Source organism: Thermobia domestica, chromosome 8, assembly GCF_964235325.1.
Source record: "Thermobia domestica chromosome 8, izTheDome1.hap1.1, whole genome shotgun sequence".
NCBI classification, from domain to species: Eukaryota; Metazoa; Arthropoda; class Insecta; order Zygentoma; family Lepismatidae; genus Thermobia; species Thermobia domestica.
In genome coordinates this window covers 241,603,084-241,616,766 of record NC_137461.1, presented here as the reverse complement: position 1 = coordinate 241,616,766, position 13,683 = coordinate 241,603,084, and the positions used below count along the sequence as shown (strand labels likewise).

At 36.1% G+C, this 13,683-nt stretch overlaps 1 protein-coding gene across 2 annotated transcripts in view; it reads right to left on the bottom strand.

Moving 5' to 3' along the window:
* The window catches only part of LOC145691973 (protein takeout-like), a 54,860-nt gene that overhangs the window by 17,267 nt on the left and 23,910 nt on the right, over nucleotides 1-13,683 (bottom strand). For both annotated transcript variants that reach the window (XM_081767272.1, XM_081767271.1), the window contains exon 4: nucleotides 12,377-12,510. In XM_081767272.1, coding sequence (XP_081623398.1) covers nucleotides 12,377-12,510 — 134 coding nt within the window. The remainder of the gene's footprint in view (nucleotides 1-12,376; nucleotides 12,511-13,683) is intronic.

Here is a 13,683-nt window from a genome sequence, read left to right as displayed (position 1 = left end):
TACATGAATCCCTTTGACATTAAAGAAGATCGGTTATATGTAATATCTTCAGGTGTTTCTGTGTCTCCAAATATTGAGGAAGATATTCTTCAAGCTGAACAGCTAGGGAAAGGTGCCAGAGATACTTTTGTGGAAGAGCGACTGAAAAAGAATGAGAAATTTTTTGAGAGCATAAAAAAACTGAACTTGAAAACTATGGCAAACATGCAAATTAGTGTCAAGGCGGCAACAAGTACAAACAAAGTTATAGAGTACAGACATCAAGGAAATATTCTATATCAGCTACTAGTGAAGGCACAAGAAAAACACATGAAGATAGATTTGAAACAGCTTATGACATATTCTTTGTCACCAATACCATACAGCATCGGTACCACTAATGGATTTCTTGCCAAGACTAACAAAGCCAAGTCGTTTTTGTACTTTGCAAAAGATGTTTGTGACGAGGCTTTTCCCCCTGATCCAAAAATGTTGACTGTCGAGGATGGTAATGCATACTTTCACATTTTGAAATAAATTTCACCAACCTTCAAGGACATAGCTTTGAAGATTTTCCATGTGACTTCTAAACAAGGTGATGTCATCTTCAGTACTGATATGTACAGCAAGATATCAGTAAAAGCTTTGGAAAGAAAACGAAGAGGAGAAGCAGAAAAGTTGATTGTGTCAGGCCCGAAATCCAAGAAACCTAAAGACTGGAAATTGTTTTTGAAAAATGAAGAAAATAAGCAACAGTTAGTAAATGTTCTGCATGATATTTGGTCAATAGAGAAAGAAGTAAAGAATTTGATAGGAACTCGCAGTTTTATTTCAGTAAAGAATGGTGAAGCTTTCAATCTCTCTGTTTCCAAAGAAGCCGTATTGATACCAGTACTGACATCAAACCAAGAAGAAACAGTTACGAGAGTCATTGTCTATTGCATGTATGCTGCTGAAATGGGTTACGAGGAAGTGAGAGTTATAAGTCCTGATAGTGACATTTTTTTTGGATATTGCTTGCTCATGCAAGTAACATCAGATGCAAAATATTGTTTCAATCAGGATATGGTAACAAGAAAAGGTTACTTAATGTTAGTAAACTGTCAGAGGATTATGGTGCTGAGAAGTGTTCTGCTTTACTGGGGCTTCATGCCTTTACAGGGTGTGATTCAACAAGTGCCTTCAAAGGAAAAGGAAAGATCAAACCTTTAAAAATGGTGCTCTCTCAGAAGTATCAACCTTATCTTGCAGCTTTCCAAAAACTTGCAGCATCATGGACTGTAGATGACAAATTAGTTTCACTCCTAGAGGAATTTACATGCGCCCTTTATGGATCTAGAAAATGTTCCTCAATTGATGAGCTTAGGCTGCTCATAGTAAAAAACAAATGCCAAGACAAAGATCTCATCCTTTCAATGGAAGCAAACGTTGACTTTTCCATGTTACCGCCCTCAAAGGCCTGTTTAATTGACCCGTTGCTGAATACACTTTTTGCACTGAGAAACCTTTTCAGTTATGAAAGTGATAGTGATTGTGAAAGTGATTGCGTTTGCAGAAGTGCCCCTAATTTGATTTGTCTATTTGTACAGTGAAGATTTCGTTTTATCTCCTTCGGCAGAATATACAGGTACGTTGCATCTTACTCCTATAAAAATAATTAAACTAACATGCACTGTAAGGGTTGGTAACGCCAGGAATTGTAAAAAAAAAAAAAAAAAGAAAAAAAAAAAAAAAAACCTCTTCGATACTAATAGCGTACCATTCTAATTGCAATCTAAAGGCTATATCCCCCCTCCCCCAATTGGGCAAATTAACTATTTTTTAAATCAGAATTGTTATTGGAGGATATCAAACGTAATAACGAAGATTCATGTGCGTAGTTCTAATAGAAGGGGGATAATATTGAGGGTAATAGGAGTTGTTTTGTAAGTCTAATAAAAATGGCCCGAAAGAAATTTGAGGTTCTGATTTTTTTTTCTCACGTTGTATTTTGCTGATCTCTATGATTGTTGCATATGTTTGACATATCTATCTAGAGCATACGCAGAAAATATTTCGTTGACGTACAGCAAGTGCAAGGGTTGCAAACTGCCCACGAATCTTAGAATTTTCAGAATTTTTCAAAAATTTTCAGGTTTTTTCTTCTTCTTCTTCTAGGAGTGAAGCACGAAAGGTGGAAGCATTACCCCGTTGGAATCTGTGTTCCATAAACTTTTCAATGATGTATCATTTATGACGATGCGATATTTAGGGGGGGGGGGAAATAAATCCATCAAAATGAAGGTTAACTATTTTCTTTATTTTGCTGGCAGACGTACATAGGTTCTACTAAATAAGGGCAATTCTTTAGGTGTAGAGCCAGTTTGTTTTCTTGGGAACATAGCTATAAATTTTCTTTAGACTATGAAGATTTTAAAAAGTATGGTCTCATAGGATCAGGGGGGAAGTGCACATGGAGGATCCCTGGCTCCCCGACTAGTAATATAATGAATACAGACTAGTAATTTGTAGAAAAATCTTATTACAATCTTTACTGTAATAACATTCAGTAGTAATAAATTCCTATGAAGAATTTATTTTCAAAAGTCTAAAGCTTGGTACCACTCTTGAGTAGGGATGCTATTGAAGCGTTGCCTTATTAGCCTATAGTACAATTTTGTACTCTGACAGAAATATTTGGTTTTTTTACATCTTTTTTAAAGGTTCAAATTTACAAAGAGACGCCCAAACAAGGTGAGTACGAGGATATTCAATTGTTTGACATGCATATCCATTTTAAACTGAACTGTTTGCTTCACGGCATAAAAACAGATATTGTCATGGTAGAAGAGTAAACCTTGAGTTTCCAGGCATGCCAGAACTCTGGGCTAGTTCTGTCCTATAATTACATTTATAAACCAATTGGTCGAAACTTTCAAATATGAAAATGTCGATATCGAAAACTAATACTGATCATTATTTCCATTTTTTCGATATTTCAATATTGTCAATATTTTGGTAATTTTTAAAAATGTTTTTATCTTTTTATATTCAGTACTTCTAATATAAAGATCAAGTTTCGAAATTTTATCAACATGCATTTTCGATATCCTCATCCGGATATCTCACAGGCCTAACTGTTGTGTACCAATTAAGTATAACAGTTCTTTGCTAATATCTGTGTTCTATGTTTTTCTACAGTTGTTGGTAGTGAGTTATTTTTATGAATCTTCAAACAGCTTTCCTGCCGATTTAGGAAGCGACAGTAAATAAATAAGTAAATAAATAAGTAAATAAATAAATAAATAAATAAATAAATCACCACTAATCGAGTGTGCTGAATTCGAAACTAAAATAAGTTTTTGATTAAGAGGGTACCGTAGGTTTACTTGTGACACACTACCCCCTCCTTATCGAAATCCGCTAAATTCCTTGAAAACGCTGCATATAGGTTTCCCTGCTGAGGTTAAATTTAAGTAATTTGCAGTCTATATATTTGCAAGAAATTCCGATACATACCCTGAGGCACAAATAATTTCCAGAAAATAAGTGACGTTTAACAACGTTGCCGTTGAATCATGCCCAAACACGTAAAATCAAGTTGTGGTTGTTGGCAATGTTGTTCTAGGTTCGTTTTGTGTTTGTGTGGGTGTGTGCGTTGTGTTCATTCAGAAGAAGAAATGTCTCATAAGTGTGTAAATAGGCCTAGTTCTGTGGAGAGATGGCCCTGAAGTCACAAAAGTGACAATTGACCTCGCTTGTAAAGAAGTCCTACGAATTAGGGTGTAGCAGGCCCGTACCCAGGGGGGTCTAGGGGAGGTGGCCCCCTAAAATATTTGCTCCCCCCTAAAATTTTTACGGTAGGCTTAAAAATGAACTATAATATAGTATGATTGGATCGGCTCCCCCCTAACTTCAGCCGGACCCCCCTACACTTTGGGGCTGGCTACTGGCCTGGGGTGTAGCAATTTCTTTCGGGTGTAGGATTGGTGACGAAGACAAGAAACACCTCCCACGTATACTGTTTGTCATGTGTTAGGTTTCTGACAGGTGGGTAAAAGGTTCACATGTGCCCTTCGTTGTTCCAATGACTTGGTGGCAACCGACGGATCACATAACAGAATCATATTTTTCTCTAACGAAAATAACTGAAATCATGTCGAAACACAGGAGAGTGTACAATATCTTAATGCATCATCTATTATGAGACATGTATGTCACACTGAGAATTGATGGTATCAGTACCTCCAGAAAATATGATACTAAGTGGAGATGAATCCGATAACGAGTTTAAAGGTTATGGAGGATGTGGAGGAGCTATTTATTCCGACAAAACATTTGAAGTGCTTCTTGAATCAAAAACCTCACACGTTTTGATAAGAGGATCTCAACGATCTTGTTCGCTATTTAAATTTGTCTGAGCTTTTAGTTTTGCGATTGAAAGAATGGAATCTTCTTTCTCGAGATGCGAGTTTTCCGTGACCGCCACGTTGCTTATCCGAATATTTCACTTTAAATTTTCTAAGAAAAATGTAAAACTAAATTAAACTGTTGTGTAATACCAGCTAATAACCGAATGGACAATACTTCACCATCTTCACCATCTTAAACCTGGAGACGCAACAATAGGTGATAACATATTGGGGTTCCTGGACTAAAGAAGTCCAACATCTGCTGTTTGTAGCTCATATTACTTTTTACTGAGTTCTAAAATATCCGGTTGCTCATTTTGTTTATGTGAGATATGTACGTACTTTAGGCCTATACATTTTCAGATTTCCTTTAATTATATAGGTAACGTTCAAGAAGTAAAATCCATTTAAATACTAAAATAATTAAAACAGCTCGCGTTGCACAGTACTCAATATCTTGCTGATAGCCAGCTTAGGTTGGCCCCTTGAGTGTAAAATAACAAAAGGGCCATTGAAATAACACTGAAACAGATCATCAGTAGATAGATATATTATTATGATAAGATCCCGAAAGCTACGAACTAAAAACTTTTAAAATATGCGTGCATTTATACCCTAAAAATTAACAATATGTAAGCTAAATATATAGCTATAGTTTATATAGCTTAGTTTAGACATCGTAAAAGTCAATGATTCCAGATTCAACGACAAAAATCGTTTGTAAAAGTATGACATCTCATAAAAGTACGAGCCATAATGATAATCATCAATTTATTATGTTTAATATTTCTTGTAGAAATCGAAAGATCTAGTAGACTGACTTGTCTTGTTTTGATCGTTTTACACGTTAACGGTCCTTTGGAAAAAGAGGGCCAACTATTGGTGCAGCAAGAACCCTGTCTCGCACAACCATCCGAGATGCCATATTTGTATAACTGGCAAGAGGATCAAACGAAAACTGGTATATCTTCAGAACCACTCATTGACACGTTCCTGTCCCACAAATTCCTTCCCGCACCGGGGTTCCAAACAGATATGCTGCAGCACTTACTAAACCACTAACACTATTTTACTAGTTAACATTTTATCGCACTGTTTCCCCTATGCAGTTATTAGAGTAAGATAACAACGTAGAACTATATACCAAGTACTGTACAGTATATTAAGTGTTTGTTTCCCCCCTTTTCGTAACATTGTTTAGAGTTAGATATAAAATTTACGATCCGTTATTTCTCTTAATTTTAGAAACTCTATTTTTAGAGAATATGCAAATACTATATTATGATTTCGTTAATGTAATATGCTTCCCAAACATATTTGTTGAAAAGTCTCTTTTCTTCACCGAGACTATATGAAAAGTGGAACTGCAGTTTAAAGTGGAATCAGAAACTCCGTAATGTGTTCATGTTTTTAATGTTTTGCTAACGGAAACCGAATCTGTTACCACAATATCAAAGGTGCATGCACTAGAAACAATAACAGGGGGGGGGGGGTTACTGCTTCGAAATTATTCGTTTGTAGCTCATTTAAAGAAATTATTTTTACTAAGTTCCAGTTCAGCACTGAATGAATCTTAGTAGCTAACACAACAATTTCCAGTAAAATTGTGAATTTAAAAAATCCTTTATACCAAACCAAACTGAACTACTGTAGTATTAGAAAATAAACTTCTTTTTGTAAATTTATTGTGATACACCGATGTGGATAGTAGTCACTTGGACATACAAAATACGATTTGAATTTTACAACCCTATTCATCTACGCAGGAATACTACAGGATGAATTGAATGATGCATTGCTGGATGCTTCAGGACAACTATGAGGTCCATCGCGTGAAGTTCAGCACTTAAACGACGGATAAAGATATGATAGATCTCCCTTAATGTAGGCCATCATAACAAAGCATCGCCTTTTGCTGGTGAAGAGAAGATTTAGGAAAATGTCCTGAACGTTAATCGTAAAGAGAAGATTTAGGAAAATGTCCTTAACGTTGGTCACGATCAAATTACTGTCCTGACTTTTTATAATTATAATAGCATATCTATTTCTTTTTTAATCAGGAATGGCAATCAAATACTGGAAAGCTTCTCAATTATTCCGCACACTCCAAAACTTTTCACCTTATTGACTAGGCCCAACTGTCTAACGGTAGTCGTATGGTGTGTGCGTAACTTGTCTGGAGTTCCACTAATAATTATCCAAGGATCAACTTCTATTGTGTTTCTGAGGAGTACATCTGGACATATCTTTGTCGGTGGCCACGGTGCTCGTTTTTCTGCTACTTCAAAGGCACGAAATTTCACAACTAACGGCACGTTCATTCACCATACTTACTGTAGGCTATATGTACTGTTGATGTTTGTCGCGGCCTAATGTTTGGAGTGTCTCGCGTGAACTCGTAAAGGAAATTCACTCGCAATTGAGTATGCTCCAAGATGAATTTTGAGACGTTCCTATTCAACCACACTCTGCCTTTTGGCTGACTGGGCACCCTTGCATTTTCTCAACATGCACGGAGTTTGTGACGTTGAACGCACAATGTCAATCCATCCTACATGTATGGTAGAGTTACAGAGTATGTTTCCTCACCAGACGTTAAATTAAGTAAATCAGTAGCACGAAATCTTGCTCTATTCGTGAAAAGTGAATGTAATACTTATAAATATAAAAGAACAACTTAAGATGGAACATATATTAATACACTCCAAACAATATTTGGAAATTTTAAACGAAAATAAGTTTGAAAAACTACCTTCAAATGTTGATATATTTGAAGCATATATTAAGACATTAGTCAAACAAGTCTTATTACTCCACTTTGGAATTGTAAGTTAACATCACATTCAAAAAGGTACGCGACATCCTGGAAAATAATGCATAATCTCTTTTAATGTTACAATAAACCAGCGTACAGAATTAGACTGCTATCTTGTAGGCATATTCCTTACTATAAACGTTCCAAAGGTAGTTGAATTCTGTGCATTAGCCCGTTATCTGTAACACTGGTGAAGCTATGCGTTGTTGAAACGAGCGATCGCCCGTTTTCCCTTTGTCTTATTTGAACCTAAAATCACATGGCTCTTCTCTCTAATGTCAAATAAAGCAAATATTATGTCTTTCAAAAAGTATTGCTACCTAGTTATCTCGGAGATACTTTAGTTATAAACGAGGATGGGGCGGGGGATTCTCATTACTGATCTACTCCAACTTGATCAGTAATGACGATTGGGTATCCTAAGAAAATATTATACCACTTTCCACCAAATTATTTTATTTTACAAAAGCTACTGTAGAGTATATGAATCATTGAGTTTGAAAGCCAGTCATCTCCATCGAAACTAATTTTACAGGAGAGACAAACAACTAAATTAGTCAATATGCATCTGACATATAGGGCTGTTCTAATTTTTTGACCGTAGAATATGGCTGTGTACATAATATTCCATCACTTTGATGTGATAATAACCCGTTTTGGTTCATTAAAAAACAAAAATAAAAATTGGAGATGACTTGTTTTCGTACAAACCAGGAAAATGTACTTTACATTATATGAAATAAATGAAAATATTATTCGTTCTTCATTTACAACTTGAAATAAATGTATTGCATATGCTACAGATTAAATAGATATGGTCATGTCTGTCATTGTAAAAGTATTAACAGTTAACGGAAAGCTAAACTAAGTCTAGAAGGTCAGACATCCCTTTTAGAACATGCTTATAACAGGTAGCAAGCTGAGATTGCTAGTGTTAGAAATCCTTTTCTGGATCATGACAATCTGTAGTGACTTTTTTTTTTTTTTTTAACAGAGCAAACCTGAATGTGCACAAACCACTAATGAAATGAGATACTTCAACTTCACCAGGAGTCGATCTTTTGTAACTGAAACTGTCGTAATTAAGCACCTCTGCAATTGCGGTTTCTCATTTCTTGTTTTTTCGTAGGAGTTAGTTGATAATACAGTTTGTTACAATTCTCCGGCCACCAGCTTTTGAAATCAAGTATCATATTTGTTCTCACCTCCTTTATAGTGAAATTCTGTGATGTGGTTCATTATTCTATCGGTGTGGCATATTGTTGAGGAATATATATACGGTCTTCCTTTTGGATTTTTCTCTTCCGAACCCAAAATTACAGTGACAAGAGTTGAATGAATGCCCATGTAGTGGCGAAAGTGGTGAATGGCATCGGAACGACTAGTCACATACATTAAAAATCTCACGACTTATGATTTAGATTCTGTCGAATGTAGTACCATCTGGTGGCATATTCCAAGTTTAGTTGGAGAACAAGTCATCTCCATGATATGACATGTTTTCAGACTAAATAGAAATTTCAATGTACAATATTTTCTATGACCAGTGGGGGAAGATCAAGGGCGCCGAACCTGTGGGAGCCGGGAGACCCGGGCACCCGCAAAGCTCATGTGGGCCCCTCTATTGTATTTATTAATATACAATATTTGGCATAATTTGAGTGCAATTTGTCTTAAAATCTTCATATATATATATATATATATATATATATATATATATATATATATATATATATACCTTCATAATCTGAATGCCCCCCCCCCATTTACAGAAAAATCGGCGCCCTAAGGGGAAGGTGCCTTGTTTTCATCCTAAATGTGTGTCTATATCAGTTGAGCTGGAAGTGCAATAATCTCAATTTGGTAAAAATGTGGTTTTCGAACTCATCCATACATATGTATTTGTGTGTGCATATAAACTATCCTAGCTTTCGGGATAGGGTTGCCACCTTCTGGTAAGCCTAAGGCGGACATATTTATTCAACATACGCATATCTTCTGTTCCTTATTGGTATATAAAAACATGTACTGGGACGATTTATTAAGAATAATAGGAAGAAAAAATATATTCATCAATGGAAAATTGGAATTAAGGGCTTAGTGTTAGAGCAAATAATTTCTGGTTCAATCCTGGTCATGTAATTTTGTGCGGAGAACAATGGGTTATCTCGTGGTTCTCTAGTTTCCTTCTATGTTCTCATTCTACTATTTTTTATAATCATTTACTCTCATTGTTAAGCTGTCCCCTTTAGCCTAAGCGTTGAGACATAAAACTATAAATTTCAGTTCATTTCATGAAGAAGTTAAAATAACTCTGAAAGTTTAAATGAAAAACACCCGAAACAGAAAACTCATAGCGTCAACGTCTTGACTCTTAGTTTAACAGAAGTTTTCAACCATTAAACCGATCAAAGAATAACATCACATGGTGATGATTTCACTCCTAATAAGAAACAGTTTAGCGATAGAACCATTTCGGTTTCCTAATAATCATAGGTACACATTATAGCTGAAATTTACAAAAGTCACTAAGGATATCTGTCGTATATTTTTGAGGTTTGGAAAATTTGTCGACCCATCATATAATGCGTTTCTGTTAGGTGTCTCTCGGGACGCTAAAATTTTTCTTAAAAACCGAAGTCCCATATAGTTCGGGATCAACTTTATTTGGAACAAGGAGGGGGAGTGATCGCTCATTTTTCACTGACTTCAAGTATTAGAGAGCCTCAATAAAAATAAAGGGTTGTAGTAGCTCAGTGGAAGAGCTTTCATCTCTGGTGCATGGGATCCTTGGTTCGGTCCCAACTCGTGCCAATTAAACTTTGTGCTGGGCAAACACCGTGTGGAAGGGGGTTTCTCGTCGTTCTCCCGTTTCCTTCCACTTTCTTCATTCCACCGTTTTATTTATTTCTCATCACCGTCTCCTTCAGGCTAGCCGGCATAAACGTGGGACGTAAAACTTAAAGATTTCATTTCATTTTAAAAAATTACACATTATATTGTACGAAAGTGGAAAAACTATTATGTATGAAACCAATGAATAATATTTTTCTTAAATCTAGGAGATGGGGTGGAGGATTCAATTCTTATAGCTTCGTAGCAATTGTATTTTCCTTTACTAAATATATATGTCCTTTAACGACTAGTGCTTGCACTACTTCCCGAAGTCGAGTATAATCGTCTGATTTACGAGATAAAACGAAAAACTTCTTGACAAGCGAGACAAGAAAGAAGAGTTTGAAAATTAATGCGAAACTCTCTTGAGAATGTACGAGACGAGACAAGAAACCTTATTTCTTATCTCGTGGGCAGCAGTCAATGGTGATTTCAGAACACCTTTCATCATCCTGTGAGGTACTTTCAACGGATGAGTTAGGTGATTTTGTCACTTCTGCTCTCAACCTAAGTTTAAGAATCTAAAATTCACTCTTTGGCCTAAGCAATGTGGCTGCTAGGTATGGAAAGGATAGGTTGATGTATGTTTTATCTTATTGTTATGTAAATTAGTTTGCCCCCTTACTTATCTCTGATCTATTGGCTCTTTCAACTTCCCGCTTTGAGAAACAAAACTTGTGATTCTCCATTTCATCATACTATTTATAAGTCAACGAAAAAGAAAAACATATGCAGTTCATCACTTTGGAACCCAGAGGAAACAAATGAATAACAAATACTGCCGAAAATGCGCAATGCCTAACGAGTACGCGCACGAGGAACAGCGAAAATATTGATAACCTAGGTTCAGCACGACCGGACATATACCCCAGGGGGGATTCGTAGCTTCAGTATTTTTGCCCGGACCACTCTGAAATCATTACTAACGACACTAATTACCGAAATTCGTTGAAGACAGAAAGCAGGGAATAGCTACAAGACAGAAGAATATAGCGAAAGTTATATTTAGTTACTAACTTCTCAGAAAATGTTTGTTACCAGTGTATTTCTTCTTTCATTACAACAACTACCACCTAGGGAGTTTATCACCATGTCAAGTGTTCTTTAATCTTTAATAGGACACTTGCAGCCTGCTGAGAAGCTTCTAGCCTCAGCCAGTCTCTTCGTCTTGTCGTTGCAATTGTCGATTTCAAGACCACCGAGCTAATTAAAAGTCTCTCCATCTCCTTCCACCTTTTCCGTCTACCGTAGTACTGTGACTCTCCTCAGGATAGGTCTCCTTCCCAATACCCCAACTAGTTCACCTTCCTCTTTCTAGTTACTAGGGAGCACCATCCACCTCAAGGGCTAGAGCGCAACCCCCAAATTTACGATTCCTCTCCTCTAAATTTATCTATCATCAACCACATTTACCATTCTGACTCCCAAATGTAGATACTTTTCCTCCCCAAATTTATCTTTTTGACTCCCAAATGTATTTATCTATCCAAATTTACCACTCCGACTCCCAAATGTACTATTCATCCCCAAATTTGTCATTCTGACTCCCAAATGTAGCTACTTTTCTTCCTCCAATTTACCATTCTGATTCCCAAATGTAGCTACTTTTCATCCCCAAATTTACCATTCTGACTCCCTAATGTAGCTTCCTTTCCTCCCCAAATTTATTTTTCTGACTCCCAAATGTATATTTATCCCAAATGTTACCATTCCGACTCCCGAATGTTCTATTCATCTCCAAATTTATCATTCTGACTTCCAAATGTAGCCACTTTTCTTCCCCAAATTTACCATTCTGATTCCGAAATGTAGCTACTTTTCGTCTCCAAATTCACCATTCTGACTCCCAAATCTAGCTACATTTCCTCCCCAAATTCACCATTCTAACTTCCAAATGTAGCTACTTTTCTTCCCCACATTTACCATCCGGACTGCCACATGTAACTACTTTTATTCCTCAAATTTACAATTCTCCCTTATAAATGTACTTTTCTTCCCCAAATTTACCACTCTCTCTCCCAAATGTACTTCTAACCCACCAAATTTACAATCCTATATTTAGATTAATTCATTTGCAATGAACAATCATGTATCCGCAAATACTGTATATTATCATGGGCACAACCTGCGTGGTAACTTCCTATTTCCTTCTCCATTATGAACAGCAACTTTTCATTCGCTCTTTTTTTTTTTCAACTTAGCTAATTTTCTATTTCTCTCTATACTCACCTCTCAAGTTCTTTCTGAATAGTAAGACACTTCGCAAACTAATATTATTAACAATAAAGGTACTTACACAGCGTGTTGTTGCAATAACCATCTCCTTCAATGGGAAGTAAGAACACTCGTCCGTTGCTTTTATATCTTGATTCGAGGAACACATTCGGAATCTTTAACTCCACTTCTAGTTTGTTATTTTTTATATCCGCCCTGTAATTGAAATGAAACAAAACAATGTATTATCCCAAAATCCCTAAGTTAAAATTAAAACTAAACAAAACCCACCCAGAGTGTAAAAATATCGTCATACATTTCATCATTGTTTAGAAATGAAGGGTCTGGACACCACAAAGATGTATATCAGGGTTAAGATCTACCAACATACCAAGTTTCATCCAGATTGGATGAGATCGGTTGATCTTGTAGAATATTTCAGAGTGGAAGATAGTTCCACCAAAAACCTCGGGAGATGAAAGAAAAAAAAACATTATAATGAGTAGAAAAATGCCTCCTTTCAGAGTTATAATCCGCCGAAAAAGAGAAAGGCCAATTAGAAGAATAAAAAACACCCTTGCACGAAAAACAGTGGGGTTTATTGCAAGCGAATCAAGGAATTACACAGTAACTAGTATGTGCTCCATGTAAATATCCGCGTTTCAATATACTCCTCTAGGCCTACAAGTGCAACGAATTGTATAGTAGGTTCAATGCCGCTTTAAGTATTAACATAAGTACGCTTTAAGTATTAATTGGGCATTCATTGGCTTATAAACTCTAAAAAGAGACTCTTTTGGTCTATATCGATGAGAATTGTTTGTTTCTTTCATTTGCTATAAAGTGTTACCTCCGGAAGTTTTCGGTGAAAAGACCTTCGACCATTTATAGTGTGATTGTTATTGTACGTATTTTCAGGGAAAAAAATCAGTGAAGGACCAGTTATCTTGATATGTCCTTGTAACTTTGAAGATAATGATCAAAAAGCTGCAATTTCGTACCATGCAAATCTCGACAATGCCACTAGCTTAACAGTGTTGCCAACTCAACATGAAATTGTATTTTTTCAAATGGCATTACATCAGGTTATTGCATACTTGAATTACACAAGTAGAAAGAAAACTTCCAATTCCACAGTTATTATAGTGTTGTCAACTGAGGACGCTGCAGTATCAAAAAAATTGAAAAACAACACAATTTTGGAAGGTTATACGACAGTACTTACGTAAGTGATACGCATATCCAGATAACGCATAACCGAAGTACCGTAACGTCGAGAACGTATGCACGCTTCATACAAAGAATGAGGGCTTAAAGTCTAATTGAATCTTGACAGAATTCCTATAAATATTCATACAACAACTCTTAAATATGTATGTAATGAGAAAC